Source organism: Diorhabda sublineata, chromosome X (assembly GCF_026230105.1).
Source record: "Diorhabda sublineata isolate icDioSubl1.1 chromosome X, icDioSubl1.1, whole genome shotgun sequence".
In the NCBI taxonomy this organism is placed as follows: domain Eukaryota; kingdom Metazoa; phylum Arthropoda; class Insecta; order Coleoptera; family Chrysomelidae; genus Diorhabda; species Diorhabda sublineata.
The window spans coordinates 24,639,812-24,652,195 of record NC_079485.1 but is presented as its reverse complement, the minus strand read 5'-3'; the positions used below and the strand labels follow the sequence as shown (position 1 = coordinate 24,652,195).

At 32.0% G+C, this 12,384-nt stretch overlaps 1 protein-coding gene across 3 annotated transcripts in view; it reads right to left on the bottom strand.

Moving 5' to 3' along the window:
- LOC130450714 (glutamate-gated chloride channel) overlaps positions 1 to 8,046 on the bottom strand; it is an 85,109-nt gene extending 77,063 nt beyond the window's left edge. For 2 of the 3 annotated variants that reach the window (XM_056789296.1, XM_056789294.1), the window contains exon 1: positions 7,749 to 8,046. In XM_056789296.1, the coding sequence (XP_056645274.1) occupies positions 7,749 to 7,816 (68 nt within the window). In that variant the 5' untranslated portion in view covers positions 7,817 to 8,046. The remainder of the gene's footprint in view (positions 1 to 7,748) is intronic. The other variant, XM_056789295.1, reaches the window with a different exon arrangement.
- Positions 8,047 to 12,384: the final 4,338 nt, after the last annotated feature.

Genomic DNA, 12,384 nt, shown 5'->3' with positions numbered 1-12,384 from the left:
CAAGTAGCACAGGATTGATAAAGAACGGGAAAAACAATACAACAAAAGAATAAGTAGGAAAGGATTGGAAACAGTAGAAAAATGGATAAAAGGAGAATTAAAACTAAAATCTCAATACTCTGACGATCGAAAGGGCATGAAGAGTTCTAGAGAGAAAGAACAAGAAGAATTAGCATTATTCAGAGACATTCAAAATTTTCAATGCACGCTAATTTTAATCTTATACATTAACGAAAATGTATGTTGTTTGCATTGATGAGATTAAAAATATTAGTTGTACTTAAACTGAGTATTTGTCCATTATATTCCACAACAACGGGTCCTGTTGGTAGATTTTGAGAAATTTCCAATATTTTTCAAGTTCCACTTCCTATTTCGACACTACAGAACAAACACATCTAGATGTAGTGGGCTACTGAGCGAGTGGTGTCAATATCACTTTCCTACAAACTGACAAACTTAATAGATTGACCCTTTATTGGAGTGATTTCTAACTAAACTAGTATCAAGGGTATATTACATAAGTAAATTGGTAAGTTACTTCCATATTAAGCAATATTATTAGTACATTTTCATGACCATTGATTATCCTCTATTTTTTATAATCACAATAGATTCTTGTTTGTGAATTTTGAAAATCTATTCTTTTGTATTTGAATTCAATATAGATATACCTTTTTCGTATACCCGATCAAATCGGGAAGCAATATTCCTATATTTCCAAGTCTACAAATTTACGTTTAAGAAATTCAACATTTTTCCTACTGACGAGATGACTTCATAATACGAATTCCTGAAACGTTCATATTCCAATCAATAGAAAATGAAATTTCTCGATATACCAAATATTTCTAACAAAAATTCAAATATTTCTACCTCTTAAATGCATAAATATAAATCAATTTGAATAGTTTTGATCGAAAAGTAAGATTGCTTATTGAAATCATCGATTACACATTGGAACATTTACTCGTGAAATAATATTCCAGGAAATGTCTAGGGTGTCATAATCACGGAGAAATAAATCACTTCAGTTATTCACTAAGTGCAGAAAACACATAAAAAGTCCAATTATACCTACCAGGTAGATTCACCGAGCTTCAATGCCGTGTACACGGCCAAGTTATTTAATAGGTGAGTAGGTGATTATTCTTCTGCCATGGCTATTATGAGGTAGTATGTGATCCGCGTTAAAAATTTAGACAAAATTGAAATGATCGTCCAAAATCGGCTCGCATACATTCAATATTGCATGAACATTTGGCTGTCGAAAAGATTTTGTTCACGTTAGATACCGCATGATTTGACAATCGTTAAAAAAAGCTCGTGTCGATTGGTGTGAAGAAATGCAGAGAAAATTCAATCGCGGTGCTTCAAAAGAACGTGGCAGGCAAATCATGGATCTATGCATTTGAACCCGGAACTAAACAACAATCGACTTTATGGGTCTTTCAAGACGAGTCAAATCGAACAAAAGTTGTTTGCGCTCGAAGCAAATGGTCGCCTCTTTTTTCGGAATAACCGGAAATGCCACCGTTCGTGGCACCCAATGATTTCTTCTCATTCTCCCAGATCAAGAATAAATTGTAAGGTCAACATTCCTCTATGCCTGAAGAAGCGGTTGATGCGGTCAAATCGGAAATTGCAACAATATTTCGAAAATCGGTTCAAACGCTTGTAAATGTGTATTTATTTCAATGGATATTTGAAAAACAATAATTACATCCAATGATAAATATTTGTTTTTATCTGTCGTAAAACTCTATAATTTAGGAAATATGAATCTCTATTCTGAATAATCATTAAAACAATTAATATTTATGGTATAAATATTGATAATTAAGCAATTTTTTTATTATAGAATATAAAAGTGTCTTGAATCCAATTTCTTCACAAATATATATCATACAATACCAAATAGTTCCCTTTGAGAAATTGCAATCATAAAATCTTTATTTACATCTTGGCCAATCTCTATCTCAACTATCTAGAGAAATAAGGCTGGTGTTATTTGTTGATCATTGATAGACAAATCTTAAAATGAATTTTTTTCCTGCTTTTTTCAGTTTTTGAATGATAGTTCAAGTAGAAATTTTATTACTCCTGCAGTTTCCGAGCTTTTTATTTAGATAGGGTTTGATGTGTCATGTAGTTTTCTAACGCTTTAAAGCTTTTGTTTAATTTTCTAATAATATTGCTCTCACGTATCGAATAATACAGATAACCACAGCAACTTCAAATATTGTGCGCACCAAACTGAAATGCCATGAATAAAGTAATTATTGATTGAACGTAGCCTAAAGGAAAACTCACTTTATACGAGCCACCTATGGCTGATGAGAGTGAATATTAATATTCTCTTTAATAATAATGTGAGTTCAAGGTTATTTCAAATTTGTATGTCAATAATTTTTCAAGTTTTCCATCTTTATAAGTTTAAGTGATTGAAAAAATAATTCACTTCCTGATGTATAGAGATTAGACATTAATTAAATATTTGAAGTTGCCGTCAGAACGCAGCATAAATTATTATGTGGGGATAGAAAAGAAAATATAAACCTACGAATAATTGCTTGAACTCGCAGCGTTAAATATTCGAGAAAATTAAGAGAGTTTTGACTGATTCGAAGGAAAGCAAACTTGCGGAACGGGAAATAACAGATCTAGAATACAATTTCCCATTCCCTCAGCCTTTAGGACAGGACCCAGACACAGGCCTGAGGAAATTATTGATCGGTGATTTAATGAACAGGAGAACGATTTATTGCTCCAACAACTCTGAAAATTGCTTTTTGCCTTCATTTTGAAAATTCGAATGAAAAATTATGATGTATCATATTTTTAAAATTGAAGTTTGCGAACGTAGACTATTTTTATAGTTTGTTACCCAAAAAATGTTGTAAGATGCAAAGCAGCAAAAATAGTATTGGAAACGATTGATATAATATAAGGTGTGTACTGAGTATTTCTAACCTAATTTACTTTCATCGAAAAGTCATGATTAAAATGATGCTGTTAAGTTGGTTTTTAGACGGAGTACCAAGGGTAATAATATGGGAAAGTTTAGAAAGAAACAAATAGATGTCGCCTCATGAAATGCAATCATGAGCTTATATAAAAGAAATGTAAACCATGTGAGGCTTTCCTAACCACAAAAGGAGTAAGACAAGATGGGAGATTAAGTCTATTACTTTTCAACATATTTCTAGATGATGCAATAAATATCGGCACTGCCAATCAAGGAAAATGTGCGTTGGATAGAAAAACCTGCAAATAGTGTAAATATCTTAAGGAACATATGCTAATGATAATGATAATGATAATAGTTTTTAAAGCAGAAAACAACCGAGATCTACAGACAAACATTTGGAACAACACACTGAAGCAATTTGGCATGAAAAGACTGCAGTAATGGCACTCAAACAACAATTGATAAACATAGAAATAGAGGGACGGTGAGAAGATTTGAATACCTTGGAATAGAAATAGAAAACACAGGCAATTAAGACTCAGAAATTGCCAAAAGAATTCAAAATGCCTTAAGCACATAATACGGCATATATAACTGCCTAATGATTAAAAGAGAAGTCTCAAGAAGTACAAAACTAAAAGTTTATAAAGTAATTTGCCGACCAATATTAACTTATGGCTGCGAAACATGGACTCTCACTAGTAAACAAAAAAGTGCATCGCAAGCAGCGGAGAAGAAATATTTGAGGCGTGTGAGAGGTGTAAGAAAAAATGGTACGTTAACACATGAACAAATACGGAAAGATCTGGAAATTATGTCACTTATAGAATTCATTGAACAAAGACAGTTGGATTGGTTGGGTCATGTTCAAAGAATGGAGTAGTCAAGACCAGTGAAGAGAGTGTTGGAAGCAAAAGTACCGTTATCTAAAAACGTCTTCCATACGCTCATGTACGTACAAGGGATAATTTGTTTATGTAGTAGTTCTTGACAAATATCTTACTAAAAAGATGAAATTAAAAAAATTTCATCTATTTAGTACTTATAGAATTATTTAATTAATTACTGAACGATCTTCATCGTACCTAGTAAATTTACCTATAACCTATGATATGAAATATGATTTTTTAATGAAAAATGTATAGTTTGTATGATTATACAATGTACCAGAGCTCTTATACAAGTTAGTTTAAGCGGACATGTCTAAAATCATCTTATATATGTGATTTGCGCTTGGTAAGAGAATTTTGGGACACACTGTATATACATTAGTATCTACGTTATAATAATTTAATACTATCACTACGGCTGATAGTAATTGAAATAAACTGGAATAAGAGAAATCTCCACAGCACACACATTTAGTAGGAATACCAATTTCTTGTAAAAAACCTTTTCAATACATCTGGTCATTTATATAAAAATGAAGATAATTCATCTCTTCATAAAATGATATTATTTAGAAATAGCTCTCGAATTGTTATTCTATTAATGAAATTCCCGTGCAACTAAGACATAAAAGCGTAAAAGATAAGATAGTTCATCCGTCTTGGGATGTCAGTGAAAACATACCTCATATTAATAAAATGAGCGGTTACAAATAATAAAACATTGGGGTGATAGTCATATAAGAGATTCCACATATTTTTCATCTAAATTCGTCGATATTGAACATGTTCAGAAAATCGTTTGAAAATGAATTCAAATACACCCTGCCAAAGAACTACCGCATCATTATGATTTCTGATCATTGTAATGAGATGGAATGACTATTATTATTTATTTAAATATTTTCAGATAGTCTTAACGGTTTTTTCTATTAATATAATATATGAATAACAAATACAAAGTGATATAGTAGTAATGTATTATATATATGTTAGTTAAGGGAACTCAGAAATCGAAAAAAACCGTACAGAATAATTATTTTCAAACTAATTAAATTAAAGTTAGTAACGGGTGTTGCATCCTCAAGATCTAATCACATTATGACAACGCCGTGGCATATCTCCGATCAAATCCTCCAAGTATTTTTTTGAAGGTAAGCTGATATTAAATCTACCTGCTCAAGTCTGAGCTATCTGCAGGCCAGTCTAAAACTACATTGTCATTGTCTATGAAAAGGGCACGATAAGCCTCTGAAATCTCAGTAATGTACCTATAAAAAATTATTCCTTAACCTAACAGCACGGTATTTCCAGGTTAGCTGCTCTGGATCTAATTGCAGGACATCTCGAAACATTTTTCAGGGTTTGTTAAGTGCCACTTATATTTCGAGCTTCAGCCATTTCTTATTGAAGCCTTCTTGCCGTTGCATTTCTTGGAGTCTCAAAAATCTATTGTCTGCAGAAGTAGTTGCCGACGGCCGACCCTGCATTGGCCTCCTATAATATTCTCCGGTCTCTCGTTATCTCACAACTACCCGGGACACAGTTGACTTATTAATTTTCAGTATATTGATAACGTACCTTCAACTGCATCTGTATTAAATAGGAGTAATAATTTTAACTGTTTGCTTCCTTCTTACGAGTAAATCTAAATTTCTGTTTATACACTCTTCCATAGTCAATATTAATTTAAAAATGGTGAATAGAACATAAACTGTCGATATGTGATGAACAAAAACTCATATAAGTATATTTCATACATAATTTTTAAATTATTCAAGTTATAATTTACAAAATTAAAATAACAGCATGAGTAGATTTATTTTGAAAATGTAAAACTTCGTATTCCTTCAATTTCAAATTGTTAATTCATCTTAATCTTAATTAATTTCACCAGGCCAGGTTATGATATAGAAATTTTCTGGTGATTTATAGATTCATCTCTATTAATATTTCTCACTATACAACAATTTTTCTTAGTCTTTCGAATATCCAATTGTTTCTATTGAATATTTTCAATTTATGCCATTATTTTTGTAACTAAATATATTAATTTTTTTCTCCTCATTTTAAGAGTTCTTTTTATCAAATTCCATATAAACTACTCGACCTTATTTCGAGAAAATTGAATATCATGGCTTATATTTACAGAAGAATAGTTGTTATTTCTTCGATTTTGGCCTTGTTCAAGTGAAAAAGTGGAATTGCTACTATTCTGATATTTCTTTTATTGGAGTGGTACACTCACATTTTCCAAACTCATTTTCTACTTTCTCGCTGATTTAGTTTCCATTAGTTGTTATTAATTTTATGAAATGCATACAATAGTCAATATTTTTCGAAGTAGATATAAATTAGTAGAAGGTTTGCATAAGCATACTCGTTCGGAAAAATTGTGGACAATAAAATATTAAATATATTAAAATTTTCTGGGCATGCGTTAATAATTTTTCGGGTATATTATATCACACACATTATTTTTCATTTTTTTGGATTATTCAGAACATTACAACTTATTTTATTTCTTTATTCATATAAAATTAATATATAACGGCCTGAAATAAACTCTTCCAGCAATTTTTGTCTAAAATAATACTGTAAAACAGAGTTTTTTTACAACTTTGAGCCTAAAGTACATTTTTGAAATGTCTATAAAGTGTTATTCATGTGAAGTAATTCATTTCAAATAAAGGAAAATGTTTCCACTTAAGCTTCTAATGTCACGTAAATTCGTATAGGAATCGTACTATTTTCATGCGCTCTCGCCAAAAATTAGAATTTGTGTGCCACCAAAAAAAGGTTTATTAGAAAAATCAATTATTTTATATGTACCATATTTGATGTTATTCATATAAAATAAATCCTGTTATCGGTATTGTATATTTGGAAATATATTTATTATTCTTTTTTTATTATAAGTTAATTTTGTTAACCTTTAGTTTTATATTTTTAATCGGTTTATATTGTAAAGAAGTTTGTGAGGAAACTCATCAGAAACTTTTCAGGGATAAAAAATTTAAAATGAAGTTCAATCCTAAAATAATAGAATTGGAATATATACATTTTGTTATTTCCAATTTATATATGCTGCTTATTTCAACTTTGAATTCAATTTATCATTTTTGTTAATTCTTTTCAAATATTTTGTTTGAAAATTATAACAAAACAAAATTGTTCAAATTTCAATATGATTATTCCGAAATTTATGTAATAATTATGATAACACAGTAATTTGTGTTTTTTTTATGAAAAACTTGCCGATATAATCATAGATACTGTATGTAATGAAATGATTATGAAAATTATCCAGTTTTTGAATTATGAGTGAAATTATAAAAACATGAAAATACGCCCTATAAAGTTTTACGTTCCTGGGAAGACCGTATCAATCATTCACCCTGTTTTAGATTATATAACAGACCTACATTTGAATACAATAATGGAAACTATGAAAACGATAAAGCGCAACGAATTTATGTAGAATAGCTTAAAAGTGCAGTCATTATATGTTTTAACAGTTCTTTGTTGATATATTTAATATATCGGTCAATGACCTGATTTCATTACATGTGACTATTACTACATTTTCAAAATACTACGACTACACATTTGGAAGGAAGCATGCTTTTTTGAATAAATAATCATTAGTTGTCAAAAGAAAGTTGGTTAATTAGTTGATAATATGAGTATTTTATCTACAAAATTTGTAACTTACCAAATCCTTGGGATCACTTTAAGTATTATATATATTTTTTAAATAAAATGGTTAAGAAAAATCTTGTTTTGAAGTTTTGTTTACTTGCCAACCAAAATTGGTGGAAATTGGGAAAACATATTTATTAAATTTGAGGATAATGACCCATAGAAAATAATAAAATATATAAACTTACAATGAAAAATGGGTAACATGAATAAAAAGTGCAAAAAGGGTGTGTACTCTCATTGCATTAATTATCATCACTCGGAAAAATAAAAATAAAAAAATTAAAACGTGTTACTTTGAAAGCCAACACAAAATTAGGTGAAATTTAATTCACCAAAAAGTAATAAGTCCAAATGAAACATAGGTTTACTAGTTTTCTTTCACCAACATTCACAAGATCACCACCCGATCCGGGCTTTCACAGTTTTGAGAATATAATGGCTAGTATCAGCGGTGCTCGTGCTTGCTGGAGACTCGTAGCAGCTGAGGTTGCGGTGAGGGGGATATTATATTGATCCGCTCTTTCTACACTGCGCCGACGATCGAATATAGCTCACTGTTTGTGTTACTCGTAAAATTTACCAGTCCTGGAAAATATGGAATTTTCTTCTTTCACGTGGAAAAATTGACACTAACTTAATATCTAACGCCAAACCGCATTTAACACAAAACTTGTTACAAGATTTGGCAGCGAATTCCAATTTTACACCCTTCGTGCAATGAAACTCTTTACCATTATTATCGAATCATAAAAAGTTTCGCCAAACTTAATTCAAATTTCATAAAAACCGTTACGCCACATGCCGATAAAAATAAAGTAACTGACTCGCGTAGCTTTACAATAACATCGAAATTGACAAACATCACTTAATGTCTTAACAGATAGTATCAAGGAAATGATTTGAAAAAAAAATAAGTATATTTGATAGAATTTGTGATAACTGATTATTTTATTATTACTATTATTATAACCTTCTCTTATTTGAGGTATTCTTCACATATTCGCAATTGTTTTTTGTTGTTTAAATATATTTTTCATTGTATTCCAATTAAAAAAACAAGCAAGCACAACAATAATACTGAAAAAGATAGAAAAATATATTCACGATAATTTCGAATTCCAATGATACTTTATGGAATTATTGAATAATTATCGAGAAGAAAGTCTTAATATTCGAATTGTAGACCATCTTCTTCTTCTCATGTTGTCTTCTTATTGAAGGTTGGCGATCACGTTTTTAAATGTGTCTCTGTCTCTCGCAACATGAAACATTTCTCCAACGCTGAGATTTATCCATTCTCTCATATTACGGAGCCAGAATTGTTTTTTCCTGCTGATGCCTTTCTTTTCAACCACTCTGCCCTGCATTATGTTCTGTAGCAGTAGGTATTTGTTGTTGCGTAAAATGTGTCGTCCTATGCAAGATGTTTTTCTTATCTTAATAATTGTCAAAAGCTTTCTTTTGCAACCAATGCGTCTTAGTACTTCGTCGTTGGTGATTCTGTCAGTCCAGGGTATCTTCAGGATGTCAAAAGTTCAAGTTTCCACTCCGTACAGCAATACTCTGACCACACATAAAATTCCATGAATCCTATTCTGACGTGGAGGAGTATTTGACAAACGCCTTTCGATCCATTTCAATTCTGATCTTGATTTCTTCGTCTGGATTCATTTGAGCATTTATGACTGAACCAAGATACTTGTATTTTTGCACCCATTCTATTTGTTTTCCATTCAGTGTGAGAATGGGGATAATATTAATATTTTGGTTTTTACTTATAACCACGATTTTAGTTTTTTAAATATCCTACATTTTCACATTCTCGGTTGATTCTCTTTAATAAGATTTGAGGATCTTCTTCGCTATCAGCCAGTATAGCAGTATCATCGGCGAATCTTGAGTTGTTGATTAATCTTTCTCCGATACTCACCCCCTCATATTTCTTCTCTAACACGAAACACAAAATGAGAAAGAACGCAGCCTTGGCGAACTCCCTTTTGAATTTCGATTTCGTCTGTCTCCATGTCCTGAACACGCACTACTGCCGTTTGATAGTAATAGATATTTTTGATTAATCGTATATCGCTTAGATCTAAGCTAATACTTGTTAAATACTCTCTAAGTTTATCGTGTTGGAATTTATCAAATACCTTCTAGAAATTAATGAGACATATACATTTTTGTTGTATTCTCTGCACTTCTGTAGTAGTACTGTGATAGCGAATAATCCTTCTCTAGTTCCTAATCCTTCTCTAAAAGCAAACTGCGTTTCATCTAGTTGTTCTTCACATTTCCGATATATTATCTGCTGGATTATTTTCAAGAATACTTTTAGTGTGTGGCTTATGAAACTGATTATCCGATATTAATCACAGTGCTTTTCTTTTTAGGCAATGGAATGAATACTGATTTAATCCAGTCTTCCGGAATTTCCTCTGTTTTATAGATTTAGTTGAACAATTTTTTAAGATGTTTCAAGTTCTTATCGTCCAAAGCCTTCAAACATTCTATTGCAATGTTGTCGGGTCCGATTGCTTTCCTGGTTTTTTAAGGCATGCTTCACTTCGGACTTAAGAATACATAGTTCTTCCGTCTGTCCGCTCTCTTATCCTGCGTCATCTCGCTCTGCTGCAAATAGGCGCTTGATGTAATCTTCCGAAATCCGTTTTTTGTCAACTTCTGTCAACTGGATTTCTCCTTCGGTGTTCCTTGTGATCATTGGTATCTTTTGCATTGTATTTCCAGTTAAGTCATTCAGTTTTTTATGTATATTAAAGTAATCAAGTTTATTGTTCAATTCTCCCATTTCACGACAGCTCTTTTCCATTCATATTCCTTTGGCCTCTCTTATGCGGTGTTCTACTTGTTTCTTTAATTGTATATATTTTTGTGTAATGTAATGTTCTTAGAGTTGCGCTTTTCCTCTATAAGGTTAATAATTTCTTTGCTCATCCATGGTTTCTTCGCAATATGCTCTTTATTGCGGCAATCAGAATCGTAGATTCAATTTTATTCCAGGCAGTGCCGATATTCGCCGTTGTTGCTTCGGAAAAATCATTTGCAATTGAGTCGTTAAATTTTGCTTGATATTGCTGTTCTTTGAGCTTCTCTATGTTTAATATTTTCAGTTGTAGCCTTCTTAGACTTACTTTTACATTGGCTGCAAGTAGATCATGGTCGGTGTCGGCTTCTGCACTTGGGTATGTCTTAACGCTTTTAATGCTATTCCTAAACCGCCTGTTGATACAAATGAAATCAATTTGGTTCCTCATGATCTTGTCTTCATTATTTCGTAGTGATGTCCAGGTGTAGAGACTCCGAAGAGGTAGCTCATAGAAAGTATTAGTGACTCTCTTAATTCTATGGTTTTAACCCAACGTTCAGCCAGATCCTTGAGACCTTGCTGCTACGGCTGCTTTAAATTTTTGTACCCATTAATGTCTTAGCAATAAACAAAGAGATAATGGTTGGAAGAACGTGAAGCAATTGGACACTTCATGACTACAAGACTAGTTATAAGAAGTTTCAGGATAACCAGCATGTCACTTTACAAAAAGCTTCGAAATCCAAGATTCTAGACATTTTCCTTATTTCTTAAAGTTGTCATGCATTTATCTAATATTGTTTATTTCACCATTTCACGTCCACTTTTTGTTGATTATTAATAATTTATTTATTTTCCAATAGAGAGAGAAAGAGAGATGTTTCAAGGCTACTCGAAGTGTATGAGCGATACGATCAGAACAAGTAACAAGGTAGTGTTATAAATCAACGCCGTCACTAGTGACATTTTCCAGAAGGTTTGGAAACAAATAGAATACAGAAAAACTACTAAAAAATTTCAGCACCAAAAATTCAGCAAAGAAGTAAAAAAAACTCGAGAAATCTGGAAAGTTCGGCAATTATACAGGGTGTCTCCCTCAGGAAGAATATCATGAGGCAACTAAAAAGTGTCAACCCCTCTTTATTAAGGTTGATTTGTGAAATTGACCATAAATTTTAATTGGCTACAACTTTTACAAAGCTCTTTTGATTTTTTGATTTTTTTATGATGCATTAGACTATTAACAATTATTCGACTGGTATTGGCTAAACTTAGAAATTCCAGGACCGGTATTGGAAAAATCGATTTAAGTGATTTCCAATCTATGATCTAATCTTATTAAACATTGATCAACCATAACGACGTATCACATAATAAGGTATTAATTTAAACAAATTTTATAAATTTCGAGTATTTTAAAACGAGTACATACAATATAATCTAATATCTACGAGATCTGTCTATTAAATAACGAGACTGCGCACCTAGAGGGCGCCCTAGAAGGGTGGGGTAAAAAACGAGTAGTGCGTTGGGTATCCAGATATCTTGTCTATGCACGACCCAAAACACATTTCCGTAACTATTAGAGTATTTGTGCAGTAGCGGTTTGAAACGAACGTGTTTTTTTCTCGTGCCGAAAACCATGTGTGACGAAAAACAGGAGCAAAATATCAATCTCAAATTTCTCGTTAAATTGCAAGAGGCCTATGGGGACAATACTCTATCTCGTGTGCGTGTTTGTGAGTAGTGTAAGCGCTTGAGTGAGGGCTGAGAGAGCACTGAAGATGATCAGCGCCCAGGTCGCCCTGTGACTGTTTGAACTCCAGAAACAGGGACCAAAATCAACCGAATTGTGCATGCAGATCATCGAATAAGCATCCAGATGATTTCCAAGGATTAAAACGCCGATAAAGAAACGGTTAGGAAAATTTTACACGGGGAATTACACACGACAAAAGTCTGTGCGAAGTTGGTGCTAAAAATCTGACTCCTGACCA